The sequence below is a fragment of the Camponotus vicinus genome, unplaced genomic scaffold (assembly GCF_025532165.1).
Source record: "Camponotus vicinus isolate PSW18456_S1 unplaced genomic scaffold, iyCamVici1.0 SCAF_8, whole genome shotgun sequence".
NCBI classification, from domain to species: Eukaryota; Metazoa; Arthropoda; class Insecta; order Hymenoptera; family Formicidae; genus Camponotus; species Camponotus vicinus.
This window is the reverse complement of record NW_028141980.1, coordinates 19,225,280-19,240,521: the sequence shown is the minus strand read 5'-3', so window position 1 is coordinate 19,240,521 and position 15,242 is coordinate 19,225,280. Positions and strand designations below refer to the sequence as shown.

Below are 15,242 nucleotides of genomic sequence, written 5' to 3'. Positions count from 1 at the left end.
AAAAGACTCCCGCGCGTGCGCAGAAGATCGCGCATGCGCCAAAAGACTCCTGCGCGTGCGTCGAAGGTCGCGCATGCGCCAAAATACTCCCGCGCGTGCGCAAAAGGTCGCTCATGCGTGAAATACTCCCGCGCATGCGCAGGTGGTCGCGCATGCGCCAAAAGACTCCCTCGCTTGCGCAGAAAGTCGCGATGAATTAATCATTCTATCGTGTAGGAAATGCCGCGATACGGATTCTATTGGAGGTCCGAGGTCGAAGTAGGACTAGATTCCCGAGAAAACCGGAATTTTCGATTATCTCGCGAACGGTTGGAGATACCACTTCGGGGTCCGAAGCGGGTTTATAGTACTCTAGGAGCCCTACAAAATAGGTCCTATGAACCGAGGCCGTAAGTCACTTCGTTTCGGAGATAGCGTCTTGGCGTGACGCGTCATATTCGTTTTTCGGGGAAACGGTGGGTGCTAGAGGGAAAGGGAATAGGAAATCATAGACGGCACAGAGGAACGGCAACAAGAAAGGTCCTATATCTCGTCGCGATTGGACTTATAGGTTCGGAGATACGGCGATTCCAATGTTTAAATCTCGTTTCCATGGCGAAAGGTGGGTGCTAGAGGGAAAGGGTATAGGACCTCATAAACGGCAATGAGGATTGGCAACAAGAAAGGTTCTATACCTCGTCGCGATATGACTTATAGTTTCGGAGATACGGTGATTCGAATGTTTAAATTTCGTTTCCCTGGCGAACAGTGGGTGCTAGAGGGAAAGGGTATAGGACCTCATAGACGGCACTGACGAATGGCAACAAGAAAGGTCCTATACCTCGTCGCGATAGGACTTATAGTTTCGGAGATACGGGGATTCCAATGTTTAAATCTCTTTTCCCTGGCGAACGGTAAGTGCTAGAGGGAAAGGGTATAGGAACTCATAGACGGCACTGAGGACGGCAACAAGAGAGGTCCTATACATCGTCGCGATAGGACTTATAGTTTCGGAGATACGGCGATTCGAAAGTTTAAATCTTGTTTCCCTGGCGAACGGTGGGTGCTAGATGGAAAGGGTATAGGAACTCATAGACGGCACTGAGGAACGGCAACAAGAAAGGTCCTATACCTCGTCGCGATAGGACTTATAGTTTCGGAGGTACGGCGATTCCAATGTTTAAATCTCGTTTCCCTGGCGAACGGTGGGTGCTAGAGGGAAAGTGTATAGGACCTCATAGACGGCATTGAGAAACGGCAACAAGAAAGGTCCTATACCTCGTCGCGATTGGACTTCCAGTTTCGGAGATACGGCGATTCGAAAGTTTAAATCTCGATTCCCTGGCGAACGGTGGGTGCTAGAGGGAAAGAGTATAGGACCTCATAGACGGCATTGAGGAACGGCAACAAGAAAGGTCCTATACCTCGTCGCGATTGGACTTATAGTTTCGGAGATACGGCGATTCGAAAGTTTAAATCTCGTTTCCCTGGCGAACGGTGTGTGCTAGAGGGAAAGGATATAGGAACTGATAGACGGCATTGAGGAGCGGCAACAAGAAATATCCTATATCTCGTCGCGATTGGACTTATAGTTTCGGAGATACGGCGATTCCAAAGTTTAAATCTCGTTTCCCTGGCGAACGGTGGGTGCTAGAGGGAAAGGGTATAGGATCTCATAGACGGCACTGAGGAACGGCAACAAGAAAGGTCCTATACATAGTCGCGATAGGACTTATAGTTTCGGAGATACTGCGATTCGAAAGTTGAAATCTCGTTTCCCTGGCGAACGGTGGGTGCTAGAGGGAAAGTGTATAGGACCTCATAGACGGCATTGAGAAACGGCAACAGGAAAGGTCCTATACCTCGTCGCGATAGGACTTATAATTTCGGAGATACGACGATTCGAAAGTTTAAATCTCGTTTCCCTGGCGAACGGTGGGTGCTAGAGAGAAAGGATATAGGAACTGATAGACGGCATTGAGGAGCGGCAACAAGAAAGATCCTATACCTCGTCGCGATTGGACTTATAGTTTCGGAGATACGGCGATTCCAAAGTTTAAATCTCGTTTCCCTGGCGAACGGTGGGTGCTAGAGGGAAAGGGTATAGGACCTCATAGACGGCATTGAGGAACGGCAACAAGAAAAGTCCTATACCTCGTCGCGGTAGGACTTATTGTTTCGGAGATACGGCGATTCGAATGTTTAAATCTCGTTTCCCTGGCGAACGGTGGATGCAAAAGGGAAAGGGTATAGGGCCTCATAGACGACATTTAGGAACGGCAACAAGAAAGGTCCTATACCTCGACGCGATAGGACTTATAGGTTCGGAGATTCGGCGATTCGAAGGATTGGTTCTCGTCCGCGCATGCGCGCAGATTATCGCGCGTGCACAGAAGGTCGCGCATGCGCAAAACGACTGCCGCGTACAGAAAACCTCGCGCATCTCCGAAAAGACTTCCGCGCGTGCGCAGAATGTCGCTCATCAGCGAAGACTCCTGCGCGTGCACAGACGTTCGCGCATACGCGGAGAGACGCCCATGCGTGCATAGGAGTTCGCGCATTAGCGGGAAGGACTCCCGCGCGTGCGCAGATGTACGCGCTTGCGCCAAAGCTCGCGCGAGCGCAGAAATTCGCGCAGCCGCGAAACCATTCCCGCGCATGCGCAGAAGTTCGCGCATGCGCGAAAAAACCCACGCGTGCACATAAGTTCGCCTTCTCGGAAGGATCGTTCCGTGCGCAGAAGTTCGCGCACCAGCGAAAAGATTTCCGCGCGTACGCAGGATTCAGAATATGGACCAAGATGAATATGAAAATGAATTTTAGGTTATTTTTGCTAACCCCGCTCTTCTGCGCTTCTTCTCCTCTAGGAGAACACACGGAGTGGGGGTGCCACAGTTGAGACAGAATATATACATCTCTCTGTCGATCCTCCTCGCGCGCACTTGCCTATTGTTGGTATATAGGCAAGGCCCCTCCATTAGTATAAGCTCTATGATATCGGAACACAGCCTAGATATTTCAATGTAATTCGACGCTGATTGGTCGAATCGGAAAGTAGAAACCAATCATGTTTGATTGCTACTTAGCGGTTGAGTCCGCTAAATGCGGACTTTTATATATCAAGGTTACGTTCCAAAACGTAAGTAAGGGCCTGAGCAGAATGGCCGCATTCAGCAAACTCAACCGCTAAGTAGCAATCGAACATGATTGGTTTCTACTTTCAGGTCCGACCAATCAGCGTCGAATTACATCGGAAAATCTAGTAATGTTGCCCAACTGTTGAGTCTGCGGAATGCGGCCAATGACTGCCTTAAGATTATGAGAATATGTTTTATGCCTTAGGTCTTTGTCTTAGGTAACGCACAATACTGTGTGTTATGTCCCGAGTCTTATGTATACGCGAACGTTTGTAAAAAATAAACGTTCGCGTATACATAAGACTCGAGACATAACACACAGTATTGTGCGTTACCTAAGACAAAGACTTAAGGCATAAAACATAGTCTTAAAATCTTAAGGCAGCCATTCTGCTCAGGCCCTAACTGAGGAAATTTTCGAATGGCCGTTCCGAAACTCTTTTAAGCCTTTCTGATTGGTTCAAATCAGCCATCGAGTAAAATTTTCTTCGGTTACTTACGTTTTAGAACGTAACCCTAGTGACTTTATATTCTGAAACGAAATATAGGAGTTAACTATCTATGGATTAAATTACTGTGTATAGTACAGGATCTGTTCTTTTCAGCTGCACTGCTACACTAGTGCAATTAGTTAGAGTGAAAGAAAGTATGTTTGTCTCTTTCTAACTTATTGCACTAGTGCAGCAGTGCAGCTGAAAAGAACAGACCCACAGTCACAGTATAAGAGTGCTGTAGTATATGTTTTGAGGTAACGTGAAGATAGATTAAATTTATATCAAAATAAAGATGGAAACGATATTGGAACAACAACGACGATATCACGAAGAGAGGGAACGATTGATGGATGCAATGGTGAAAGAGATGTTACACAGAAAGACAGGTCATCGCGAAAACATCAATTCGGAACATCGTCTAAAAATGTTACTGGATCAATATATGGATAGTACAATGCATTTACAGGATTTATATGAGGATAAAGATGGACAGAGGAAAGAAGAGGTACGTTCATATAAAATTGTGTATATTTCTGCTTTCGATTAAATCATTCAAATATTTTGTTAATCCGATGTTTTAGGTTCAAGCACTCTCTGGTCCAAATGAATTCTCAGAATTTTACTCGCGTTTAAAATCGATAAAGGAATTTTATCGGCGACATCCTAATGAAATCAGTGTTCCTATGTCTGTTGAATTTGAGGAATTAGCTAAGATGAGAGAAAACCCAACGGAAGAATTGTCCAATCTTGTTGAATTTACAGATGAGGAAGGTTATGGGAAATATCTTGACCTTCATGAGTGTTATCAAAAATATATTAATCTGAAAGGAATAGAAAAAATAGATTATATAACTTATCTGTCAACCTTTGATCATCTATTTGATATTCCTAGAGAGAGAAAGAATGCCGAGTATCAAAGATATGTTGAATCTTTACTAGGATATTTGACAGATTACCTGAGCAGAGTGAGACCTCTGCTAGATATTAGTACAGAGATTGCAGAAGCTAATAAAGATTTTCAGACTCATTGGGAAAAGAGCACATTCCCTGGTTGGCCCAAGGAAGCTGGAAGTGCTTTGACTCATGTAGGAGCACACTTGGAGTTATCTGCATTCTCGTCATGGGAAGAATTAGCGTCTCTTGGTTTGGACAGATTAAAATCGGCTTTAATGGCTTTAGGACTCAAGTGTGGAGGTACGCTTGAGGAACGAGCACAAAGACTTTTCAGTACGAAAGGTGAAGCCTCTTTAGATCCCAATTTATTAGCTAAGAATCGAAAGGGAAAGTCAGCTAAAACTAGAGATTCTGAAAAGCAAAAGGAAATTGCACGTTTTGAAGCTCACGTGTATAGACTCGCTGAACTTGTATCTAGTCAACGAGTAGCCACAAAGGAAAATGTACAAAGAAAACAAGCAAGAACTGAGGGTGAAAGAGGTGATTCTGATGCAGAGGCAAGCGCGAGCGAATCAGAGGAAGAGGATGACAATGAGGTTCCATATAATCCAAAAAATTTACCCTTGGGCTGGGATGGAAAACCTATTCCTTATTGGTTGTATAAACTGCATGGTTTAAATATCAGCTACAATTGTGAAATTTGTGGCAATTTCACATATAAAGGTCCAAAAGCATTTCAGAGACACTTTGCAGAATGGAGACATGCCCATGGCATGCGCTGTCTTGGCATTCCTAACACAGCACACTTTGCCAATGTCACTCAAATAGAAGATGCCCTTGCGTTGTGGGAAAAACTCAAAGCACAAAAACAAGCAGAGCGTTGGCAACCTGAACAGGAGGAAGAATTTGAAGACTCACTTGGCAATGTAGTCAATCGTAAAACATATGAGGATCTTAAAAGACAAGGCCTGCTATAAAATAAAATATACAAAAATAAATTTTACTACAATGTTTAATCGTCTGTATTGCCAGTTTTTATAAACTCTTTTTTTTTTCATTAAAGTGTTTTTTGTCATAGACATTTTTTCATCCATTTGTCTTAAAACCTGTTAAATTATGTTATGTTAATATCATACTTGAAACTATACACACTACATACACTCATATATACATGTACTTTTCGTTTTTTAATGCGCTTTGTGTTTTATGATCTTTGTTTAATTTTAACATAATTGTTCTTGATTTATGACTATTTTCGAAATTTTAGGTAATAAAAGTTTGTTTCATTAAAACAATATATAATATTAGATTAAAACTCATATTAAATTTTGATGTCACAAACAAGAAAAATTTATTTGAATCTTTTTTCTCGCAAAATGCGTTAAATAAATCAATTTTTTAATTATTTTGCACTTTTAATGGAATTAAATTGATAAAATATATTTTTTTATCTTTTTTCTGTTTGTGTATTAATAAATAGCTAATAAATTTTAATCAATATAAAATTTATTTTCATTGAAAATATACGATATTTGTAAATAAGCTGTGCATAAGGTGTGCAGAATAATAAAAGAAAAAATTTTTGCTACATTTAATCAGTTCATATTATCGAATATGCATGAAAAATGTAATCAATTTCGACATATATATTTCACATATATAAAAAAAATAATACATATAATTCCAGCAATAAAACTTTTGATTTAATATGGCTGAAATAAGTAATAAATGGAAATGTTTAAAAAAAGCTTAAGGAACGTTTGAAAGATATCTAATGCATTAATATTTAATAGAAATATATATTATTAATTTACTATGCATAAAAAACATCTATTTAATCAATACTTTAAAAGTGATACAAACTGTTAGAAAACATTTGATAAGAAGTTATATAACAATTTCTCAAAGTTTCACACAGCTTTCTTTCTTATCTGTTATTAATAATCGATAGAACATAACTAATTGTCATGCTTCTATCTATTTCACTTTCTTATTCATATTTTATCATAAAGATAAAGACAAGGTATGTGTATGGACACAAATGTAATATTTAATAAATCTTATTTATTCAATCTCTCTGCACTAAATAGTATCGCGATGAATATTATATTTGGAAGGAACATTTAATGTACATGAAAGCGTAATAATTATGATCGCACATTAATTTCAATATCCAAAATCACTTGTCTCATTATCATAGCACGTAATACTGATATAATCTACTGTATTTCTACAGTCAGAAAGTATAAAAGTAATTGTTTCGAATTTACTATTTTTTCATACTGAACAATTAAGGCTTTTGTAAGGAATACGTATCATAGAATTAAATATCTTTTATGCATATATTTCTAAATGTCAAAGTAAATTCCGGCATATCTTAAGCTCTTATGACATCTAAACGAAATATGACATGGAAATAAATGAAATTTTACAGAATTAGTTTTTGCTTAATTGCGCTTATCATTATTTTATATTTCAAGTAGAACTTCTCACGAATTGTGTCTCACATCATTGATCTTTATATACTATTCAAATGTCGTTAATACTAGTTCCACACTCAAAATGCAAAACATTGCAAAAGATTTTTGCTGTACAATTACTAAAATTTCATTGATACGTTTACACATATGTTCAATTAATTAAATTTTCTTCAATATGTATCTAATATAATAAGCGTGTAACACAAAACATACGTTCTTTCAGTTTATGTTTATGTATTTTCAACGTATAATCATTGCTACAAAATCATATATCGCATTATTAAATAATTGGTTATGAAAATTAATCTCTAAATTTATATTCCACTAAATTATTTAGTAACTGAATTTGTGAGCGTCAAATTTTGAGTTTTTATTTAAAATTCTCATCTAAAATTTCGCGCAAAAATATATTATGATATCGTAGATTAATATCGTAATTAATCATCTCTTTTCATTATATTTCTAATTTCAAACGTTGTTTTAGACTAGCCAATATAAACTAATATGGATAAAAAATATTCCTATAATCAATAATAAAAGATTTTATAATTAATAGTGTTTAAAGAGTACATTCATGCAAAAATGTATATTTTCTATATTCCATTAAGAATATTCCCAAGTTGAACAATTCTGCAATTTGTACCAAATAACGAATTTAATTACCCACATTATTCCATATTGATGTATTATATATATATATATATATATATATATATATATGTGTGTGTGTGTGTGTGTGTGTGTGTGTGTGTGTATATATTTATACAGTTTGTTATATAATAGTTTTATAAAAAAATATGCAATAACAAATATAAAAGTAGTTTTATCGATAAAATATCTAACAATATATTCTGTTAAATAACATCACAATATTTTGGAAATTAAAAAAAGAGGAATATTTATTAGTTAGGATGTCTATATATGTTTCCACACTTGAATGAACTTATATTTTGTATCTTAGATGCAGCTTTTAGTGCACTAGTGCAAGATAATCAAACATTTAAATTCGTTATAAAATATACATTGCATGCATGAATGTTTTATATATAACTGATGAAACTGTCATTTTATACAAGAAGCTTTGGATACACGCATTACAGCAACACCAATGTTGCTTTAGAAGGGACGGATGTCTTATTTTAATTTCTTTAATTTTTAATATATAGTCCCTGATTTGTTCTTGCAGCTGTATTAGATTCTAATATCAAATGTGGAGTCATACCATATGATATGAAATTATATCATATACTGCAATATTTTATATAGAAATAATTTACTCTTGCAATATAGTTGTAATAAATTAGCTTTTTTACATGCTATTGTTTGTATTCGATAAAATAAGTTTGTGGAATATGCCGGATTCTTTCTTCGATTTAAAAAAAAAATTAAAATTCCTATATCCTCACTGCAGTTACATTGGATTATGACGTCAGAAGTAAGAAATCATGCGTTCATAATTCAATATGGTTATAATGAGGACATACAAGTTTTAATAGGTAGATGTAAATCTTAACCTTAATCTTAATTAATCATGAGATGCTTATTTTCATTAGAAACATAGATTACATATAGACTAGATTACACAGCCATTTATTAATCCTCACATGATGGATACATGTTTTTGCTGAATGCCAAAGGATAAATCGCCATTTTAGCCTTTTCCTTCGTTGCCCCTTTCTAACTGCCTAAAAAATATAATTTATAAATGCCAAGGAGAGATAAAACTAGTGAATGTTTAAATAGTTCATATTCAGCAGTAAATAAATCCGGTGCATCCAAATAAATCCAGTACTTATTAGACAGAGGAAAGCTATAAGAAAAGTCTTCAACGTATTTTACTGTTTTTATCGAATACGATTAGGAGTATACAAAAAGAAACTAATTTATTTCAATGAATAGTGCAAGAAAAGATTCTCGTATAATCTTCCGCTGTAGATATCATAATTCAATAGTAACACTACTAATAATTTCCGAAGTCTTACAAATTAACGGTATCCTCCAAGATGCGATAGTATGGTGGCCGTATCAATGAAGTGTCTTCTCGATAAAATACTATCGAAGAAAAAAGGACTTAGGCACGATAAATCGCATGTTGTCGAAGTTGCAAGAAACAATGACTTTTTTTGTTTCTTATTCGACGCTGTCTACAACTGCATTGTCATCTAGAGTGTGAAGCCAATTGAAGATCATCATGTTCCTTTCGTACTTGGACAACTGATTTCCACGTTCTCTTTCAACATCCCGGACTGTCAATGCGTGATTTCGCTCCTTCCGCCCTATCAAAGAAGTATTAGGAATCCGCGCGGTTGTTCCGGGCACCAGTAAAGTAGTTCCATGAGAAGTTTGCGCCGCGGTAGCCGCTGCTTCTAATTGATCTAAATTAAATTCACTCTGCGAGAGACGTTCCAAAGCACGATATGTGGTAAGTAACCTAAAATAATGCAAATAAAGCATCGTTAATATATTATATTAAAAAAAGTGTAACAGCATAATTTTAAGAAACGCATTTCCAGTTATATTTATATCACTCAAATAAGTCAAATATACATGAAACCTCATAATAACAAATCTCGAAATGTAGCACGCCAAAACATTTCTATATATGCTAAGCTAGATTAGGGCCGTGTTCCGAAATTGCTGCCAGTTTACTGCCAGCACTGAAAATATATAATATACGTAACGTGCACTATAGAATTTGCAGTACTGGCAGTAATTTCGGAACACGGCCTAGGTAAATATAAGATGTAGGGTGAGTAGAAGTACTCGATACAATCGCACAATATGCGATTTGTGAGCGTTATTGGGTGCTTTCCATTTAGCGACACAAGCGTCATTCTATTTTTTTTCAGTGAATAACAAAGATAGAATGACACTTGGTGTCGACTTGTGTCGCTAAATGGAAAGCACCCATTGACATCTGACATCTGGATGCCTATTACGGTTCTTGAAGCGAGGTGAAAATTACAAAAGTGAACAGATTTACTAGATTTCGACAAATAAAATTGTAGATACTCTAGTAAATTTCCTCACTTTTGTTATTTTCACTTCGTTTCAAAAACCGTAATAGGCCCCCTGAATATATTATCTGAACACATTTAGATGTCAATGAGTGTATTGATAGGCTGATGGCAGAGAATGAGACGTAAGCACTTTCATCTATCGCAGTCGTGGACGTAAAGTAAGACAGAGAAAAACGTATACGTAAATTGCATAAATATACGTTTTTCTCTGCCCTACTTTACGTCCTTACGTATGACTACGACAGGCATAAGCGTTTCATCTCGTTCTCCGCCATCAATCTTAATGTTTTATTAAGTCCTCTCCTAGCGATGTGCGATTAGAAAGTAATGTATAAATGAAATCACAGACGATACCTTGAATTTCATGATTTTGAAAGTAAAGTGGGAAATAAATTCACTTGTTACAACCCTGAACCGCGCGCTATTGAGAAGTTCCAAAATGTAATTTAATTAAAGAAACAGATAAGTTAATATAGTTTATCATAAATATAAAAGAATTAAAAAATTGTTAATAAATTTTAATTTTGCGTACTTGATAGAAAGCTCGCATGTCTAAACATTTTATTTCCAAAAAATAAAAATAAAAAGATCTACATATTTTGAGCATAATAAAAGGAGAGGAAACAATATTATCAGTTACTAACCTTCGTCGTATATAATTTTGTCGGACTTTCTTATTGACGGACCTAACTAGATCCGCTCCTGTAAAGGGCACAGGTGGTGGCGGCGGTGCCGGTGGTTGCGGCGGCAATTGCGATACTGATTGAGCGTTCGAGGAAGATTGTTGTTGTGCCTGTTGCGGTTGCGATAATTGTTGCTGTTGCTGTTCTTGCGCAGCTCCACCATGTGGACTAGGAAGCTGAGATGTACTTGCTACAGGTTCGCCTACAGCGACCCAAGTGCTGCAAGACCTTGAAGCATGATCAAGTCTAGCACTCTCCAGCAATAGCGTATTGCGCTGGACGGTGTCAAGAGCCAGAGCAGATACTGCCGTTCGAAGACTACCGGCTCCGGCGGCGTCTGGACTCGGAAGCTGCGACACATCGCTCGTGCTGAAGCTCTTGCGCAATCCCAATGCTGATGAAAGAACTCCACAACTACGTATTAGCTCGTTTTCTTCTTCGAACCAAAGAATTTCAGGAATATCCGCTGGTCTATCAGGATGCACATAGTCGAATAAACATGGAATAATTTCTTTCTGCACGATAGAAAAGTGTAATGTAAAATAACACGTAAATATAGTACGAACCTGTTACCCTGAATCTGTCGAGAGTCCGGTTTCGGAGAGGGTCCTCGTGCGGCAAGCTGCGCGTCACTGTAGGATTTAAAAGTGACCAATCTATTGGCACCGCGCAAATCGCTTGCGATTGACGAAACGCTGAAGAGTGACAAGTCAGTAGTAACGCTCTCATGACTCGGCGAGCGCAGCATTCGTGAAGTAACTTGCAAGGCTGAACATTGCGTAGTCATTAGACTATCGCTACCACTGCCGCTGCCGCCGCCACCGCCACCACTTCCTCCTCCTCCTCCTCCTTTTCCACTGCCACCGCTGCTGCTACAGCATTGCGCGCACATAACCGTGGGTATTGGCGAAGCCGACTTTATTTCACTCTCGGACATTTCGTGCATTCGCTTCCCCGTTTCTATTTATTTCCGTTTCCGTTATGTGCGCTTCGATTATTCCAATTTCTTCCAATGCAGAATAGGTTACACTGACGAATTTAGGTCATGCTGAGCATCCAACGTTTCTTCTCCGTTTTCAGTGCAACTATTATACATGATATATATGATATTTTAGAAATAGAAAGATTAATCGAGATAAATGAAATTAATCCTTAAGTGAGAAAAAGCTTTTCAAAGAAGTTTAACTTAAGATTTTTGTTGTGTTCTCAATATTTGATTATATAACGTCACAAGAAAGAAATATTACAAATATTTTGAGATGCATTACACGAATAAATCAGTTTTTCACATATGTAAAAGAATAGATAGGTAAAATATAAATTTTAATTTTCATCAATAAATAATCATATTTCATTCAAGGATATCTTAAATTATCTAGTTAATCTTATGATAATTGTGCTTAAAAGTTATAATCATTAATTTACGAAACAAAAAAGATATTGTATTAGCCTATGTCGCAAACTTATTCCATCAATCATAAATAACAAGAGGTGCGCTATCAAATTTATTTCGATATTCATTAAAAAAAAAAGTTTAAATATGATATTGCCTCTTTCATACACGTTATAATTTCACATGCAATATAATAAAGTATCAAATCAAAACATATAATTCTTGTGAGAGGCAATATATTTTGTGTAATTTTCTATTTTCCAAATATATATCTAATATAGAAATAATTATGTTAGGTATAATTTATTGAGAAGAAAAGTGCATATGTAAAAATAAATGCTACACAAAACTAAATATTAAAATATTAGACTTTATCAATTTCAATGATTTTAAAATATATTATAGAGGGAAGATAATTGTGAATATCTTTTAAATGTCTCTAAATGTCATTTACTTCTAGTGTTGGAGAGAGAGATGCAAAACTGTACATTTTTACTCGTACAACTCTAACAATAATTTTCAAGCATAATCCATTTTTTTAAAATACACTTTCAAAAGGAATTAAGTAACTATATGTGTATTAACTACATAAAATACAATAAACTTTAAAGAATAATGCCAAAATATTTTAATTTTAAGCTTAATTCATTAACTAAAATTTAAAATAAAAACGTACACATATATTTTTTTCTATATACAGCTTTCTGTCAGATTGCAATAATAATATTGTTTTAAACTTTTGAGAGCAAGTAGATTTTTTATTAAAGGAATTCAAACTGAGATCACAAATCGATCTCTAAAAAATTGATATGTTTATATTGTTGTGTGTGTGTGTGTGTGTGTGTGTGTGTGTGCGCGCGCGTGCATTAAAAAGCACACAAACAATAAAAATGTGAAAAACTACAATAAATTATCAAATTATACAAATTAAGTAAATTTAATATAAAATTATACAGTTTTTATTTATTTTAACAGATTAATGTGCTTTGCAAATATTCTTTTTATTCTTTAAAATTAAAATATTTGACACGGAAAATTTAATATGAAAAATTATTTATTGCGAGACACATTTAAAGTAGAAAGTAACGTAACAAATATAATTGAAAAATCAGATAATATAATCACATATTCTTTAAATTAACTTCAGATTATATCAATGTATAAAACAGAGAATATACATATGTATATATATTAGTCTACGAACATTCTAATCTAATCTTTTTAATCGTGCCGTGAAAAAAACAATATGAATAAAAACAAAAATAAAATCTTTTAAAATCTATAACTATGTAGAAAAAGTAATATTATGAAAAAAGCATTCACCATTAAATCAAAAGAAAAAAGCTTTCAAGAACTCGATAGAAATTTATCTTATAAACAAGCAATAATAAATACACAGACAATTTTTAATGATTAAACTGACTGAGAAGATATAAGTCAGTTCTGATAAAATGCAATATTTAATTGCTAAAAAATGGAGGTAAAAAATGGTCAGTTTAATATGTCATGTTGATTTTGTTACCTTTGTTCTGTTATGGAATTAAAATTTAAGTAGTAATTATTAAAATTGAGTTGTAATTATCAAAATATTAATATTCAATAATTTAGGAAATTGCAACAGATAATGATCTTGAAAATCTTTTCCTTTCTTTTAAGTTGTGGAATAGACTAATTCGGATAATAATGAAATATTATTTTAATCGGTATACAGACAATATGGATATGACTATGTAATCGAGAATTATGTATTCTCTGAAATCAAGGTTCAACTTTTCCTGAGATTGGTGTTTGCGCATCTCCTTCTTATATTTCAACTTTTTCAATCACTTAGTGTGTCACGCGTGACACGCAATTGAAATTGAATAAAATATCGCAAAATGTTTTCTCTAATGTTAAATTAAGGATGTTCTGAAAATTAATATTCTTAAAAAAGTATTATGTAAAGAAAAATTATATGAAAAACAAGAATTATATTTAAAGCAAATATGAATAATAAAAGATATTCAGTATTCTTTGCGTTTTTCAAATTTGCGAAAAAAATATCACATATTTAATAAAATATACAAATTACTAAAATCTTTTTATATTTTGACACAAAATTAAAATTGGAATTATTCAAATCTGATCCAGTATTCGAATGGATCTCTTTTTTTTCTTTTTTCTTAATACATTTTTATTAAATTATGTGAAGGGTGTTGGAAGTTTTTATATTTGTCTCTTTCCGATTTTTTTAGATTTTTTTATGATAGTTATATTAACTTCCACTTCATAATTAATTTCTATGATAACAATTAGTTGTCATTTGTTATCATTAATAAAAATATGCAAGTAATTATCCTTGCTTCCGTAATAATTTCTGTAAACATAACAATTATAAATTAACTGGTGATAATCGCAATTAAAGTGTTATATTTAATTAAACCGGACTAACATGCATGACAATACATGCATTCAGCCAATTTATATTAACTGCGTCAGAAAGGTGCCTTTTTAAATTCTTTCTTATCGCAATTATGAATATTGTCGCAAAATTATCGCCGCTGGCAGAAGATTCCGAGGTCACGTATGAAGCTGGAGCAGTTCTATAAATACGCACAAATATTTTAATATCACTTTCGCACCTAGTATATCTCGCATTGTCAGCCACATGATGACGCGTTTCGTCGTGCCAAAAATGCCGTTGCTACGAACGGCGTGTTCAACAACTGTTTACGTGGCCAATAGAGTCGAGGAAGACTCCTCGCCCGGAACGAAAGAAATACACTGGCAGAAGCACGTGAAAGGGAACAACACTGACAACACCGTCCTTATATTCAGTCGAAGGTAGACTACGACGGGACGATGCAATTGTTTCGCCTGGGCACTATGGTCGTTGATCGTAGCTCAGACTTGCTCACTGCACAGGCGTCGCTATCGATCGATAGCTTACTCTTCTCGAGTCTCGGAGTTTTGCCGCGCCCCAAACGACTTGGGGACATTTCTTTCATAAGCTACTAGCGATTTACTACGTCCTTTTCTAATTTCTTATCAATAGTATTGGATGTAAATACGGACTTATATGTTTAGGCCTACGAATTTTTTGAATCGCTTGATTTTGGCTGGTCACTTTTTTCTTTAATATGTATATACTTCTCTTTCGATACATACATATAGGAATGCTTT

At 35.5% G+C, this 15,242-nt stretch overlaps 2 protein-coding genes across 6 annotated transcripts; one reads left to right on the top strand and one right to left on the bottom strand.

Annotated features, from left to right (window-relative positions):
* Positions 1–3,795: 3,795 nt before the first annotated feature.
* Positions 3,796–5,581, top strand: Noi (splicing factor 3a subunit 3 noi). The gene is made up of 2 exons (XM_083105893.1): positions 3,796–4,115; positions 4,192–5,581. The coding sequence occupies exons 1-2, from the start codon at positions 3,903–3,905 to the stop codon at positions 5,479–5,481; spliced, it is 1,503 nt and encodes a 500-aa protein (XP_082962019.1). The 5' UTR covers positions 3,796–3,902; the 3' UTR covers positions 5,482–5,581.
* Positions 5,582–8,558: 2,977 nt separating this feature from the next.
* Positions 8,559–14,968, bottom strand: LOC145975414 (uncharacterized). 5 transcript variants are annotated; one of them, XR_014439964.1, is made up of 5 exons: positions 14,551–14,968; positions 11,254–11,772; positions 10,649–11,158; positions 8,967–9,415; positions 8,559–8,669 (listed from the first exon to the last, which is right to left on the bottom strand). XR_014439964.1 is itself a non-coding variant. In XM_083105894.1 (4 exons), exons 2-4 carry the CDS (start codon positions 11,631–11,633, stop codon positions 9,115–9,117), a joined length of 1,191 nt encoding a protein of 396 aa, XP_082962020.1. In that variant the 5' UTR covers positions 11,634–11,772; positions 14,551–14,968; the 3' UTR covers positions 8,559–9,114. The 5 variants fall into 5 exon arrangements, 1 of the variants encoding a protein (XP_082962020.1); XR_014439965.1 differs by having other exon boundaries at positions 14,567–14,968; XR_014439966.1 differs by having other exon boundaries at positions 14,702–14,968.
* Positions 14,969–15,242: the final 274 nt, after the last annotated feature.

Excerpts from the sequence above, each read along its gene's own strand:
- Noi (XM_083105893.1), top strand. The coding sequence starts at position 3,903 with ATGGAAACGATATTGGAACAACAACGACGATATCACGAAGAGAGGGAA. Across the intron at positions 4,116-4,191 it reads ATGGACAGAGGAAAGAAGAG|GTTCAAGCACTCTCTGGTCC; the intron begins GTACGTTCATAT and ends CCGATGTTTTAG.
- LOC145975414 (XM_083105894.1), bottom strand. The coding sequence starts at position 11,633 with ATGCACGAAATGTCCGAGAGTGAAATAAAGTCGGCTTCGCCAATACCC. Across the intron at positions 11,159-11,253 it reads CGACAGATTCAGGGTAACAG|ACCAGCGGATATTCCTGAAA; the intron begins GTTCGTACTATA and ends GCATCCTGATAG. Across the intron at positions 9,416-10,648 it reads CAAAATTATATACGACGAAG|GTTACTTACCACATATCGTG; the intron begins GTTAGTAACTGA and ends GCATTATTTTAG.